General features: G+C 42.1%; 1 protein-coding gene across 1 annotated transcript in view; it reads right to left on the reverse strand.

Annotated features, from left to right (window-relative positions):
- Positions 1 to 208: 208 nt before the first annotated feature.
- Positions 209 to 1,890, reverse strand: part of T265_13691 (hypothetical protein) — a gene marked incomplete at both ends in the record, with an annotated part of 7,488 nt that continues 5,806 nt past the window's right edge. Inside the window, one exon of the mRNA XM_009170079.1 lies at positions 209 to 407. Coding sequence (XP_009168343.1) covers positions 210 to 407 — 198 coding nt within the window. The remainder of the gene's footprint in view (positions 408 to 1,890) is intronic.

A 1,890-nucleotide genomic window follows, 5' to 3' on the forward strand; every position in this document is an offset into this window, starting at 1 on the left:
GCGAATAGTATTAGAGGTAAAAATCTTGTAGTCTAATGGATTTTATTTGAGGACGGTCAGTAGATGTCAAGTGCTCTTCAGCAATGTTTCACACAGCGCGAGAGACGGAGAAAGGGGTTTGGCACACTTCGGAGAAAGCATAGAAAATCGTATATCAACACAGAATTGACAATTTGCCTCCGCTTTGGTATTCGGTATGGACTTACTTTTACAAATGCAGTGCTCCTCGTGTTCCCATTGAAAAATCGAGAATCGTCGTTGAAAAAATTCCGTATAAACCGCAGTGCGTTGGTCAGTCTATGGGGTGTGGGAAGCACGTTGAAAGGGGCGGGCAATGTACTACCGTTGTCAATGTAGTTCAACCACAATTGCATCCTTGCAAATTTCCACTCTACATCACATTCTTCCTGACAGCGTGGAAATCAGAGACGAAAGTACAATGGATGATGAACAAATTTCACTGTGATGAAACCAGAGACAATCGATTGCAAACGTACCTGCGTACCAGCTTATGGATTACCGTTGAACGAGTAAACTGGAATCACCCAGCTGTTGCTATACAAAAAAAGGTGATGGAAATATTTCGCCTTGGATTATATCGATTTTAACTGTGTTCTTTGTGTCTGCAGATGATCTTTTACGAAGACCGAAATGGGTGGCTAATAGAACGCTTAATCTCTTGATAACGATTGTAGATCGTAAAAATGTATACTTCTTTCAATGCATGCGGCAAACGGTCATGAGTATTTCAATGCAGTTCGTACAACAGAACTTATCTAGTTTGTTAATGAAGGAATAAATGACATTTGTAATGCACTACTTATAAAGTTGCCCACGACAGGATTCGCCTTTCTTGGAGCTCATCAGGTAGGCACAGTCCCCGAGTTTCCGCCAACCTTATGTTCTACTTGAAACCAAATTGCACGAAATTGGCGAAATACACTCATCAGTAAAGAAATTAGGTTTTGCAGTATCCTTATGAGTAGTGCATTACAAAAATATAAATGTATCGCGATATCTCGAATATCGTAGCGACTGAAACCGGAGTGGCCTGGCGTAGCACATTCGGTCACCTGGAAATACCACAAACGAGAGATTCGGCTGGGTTTCAGGTGAGTCTCTCGCAAAAACCAAATTGGTTTTCAAATGAGTGTATATTCGAATAAATTACTTATTCCTCCTATATCTTCATGGGCGCAAGTCTGTTCGAACCAATTCTTCATGAGACTTCTTGCAGGAGACCCTAAAAACAACTATGCATGAGTCAAGTTAACACCGGCTTCATCATGACTGTGTGTTTGCCTTTATTAATTCGGGGAGCAGGTCCATTACCGAAAATGGGAATTCTCAGACATATTTTGCTATTCTGGGTGGGACTACACTTCCGGCAATAACGTCCATTGTGAAAAAAAACACATCACCTTTACAGAAAAAAATTACCAAAAAATCAGCACTGACATTGTCTCTTTACAGTGATTTCCCTCGCGGCGTGCTTCTTGCGGGACATTAGCCTGCAGCTATGTGTTAATGTGATATGCAGTAGCCTTGCGGAAAGCTTAGTCTTACGGTCTGACATGTGCTTTACACCTGCAAATTGTAGAGTACTGCTCAAAGCCTGGGTGGACTCGAACTCTACACTCAGGTTGATGTGTGAGTCGATTATTATGGTGGGTAAATTAGTATACCTGGGCATCTGTATCAGTCTCGGTGGTTTGGCCAAACGTGATATGTCCATCCGGATTGGGAAGGCCGGAGTAGGCGATTGCGTGCTGGTTGGCAGCGATTGTAGCACTGTAGTCTTACCATGTAATTTGAAATACCTTCGGACAGATCATTGAAATGCATCCCCACTTCTATCACAGAGGTATGATCGTTATTTTTTGACTTCTC

This window comes from Opisthorchis viverrini (assembly GCF_000715545.1).
Source record: "Opisthorchis viverrini unplaced genomic scaffold opera_v5_96, whole genome shotgun sequence".
NCBI classification, from domain to species: Eukaryota; Metazoa; Platyhelminthes; class Trematoda; order Opisthorchiida; family Opisthorchiidae; genus Opisthorchis; species Opisthorchis viverrini.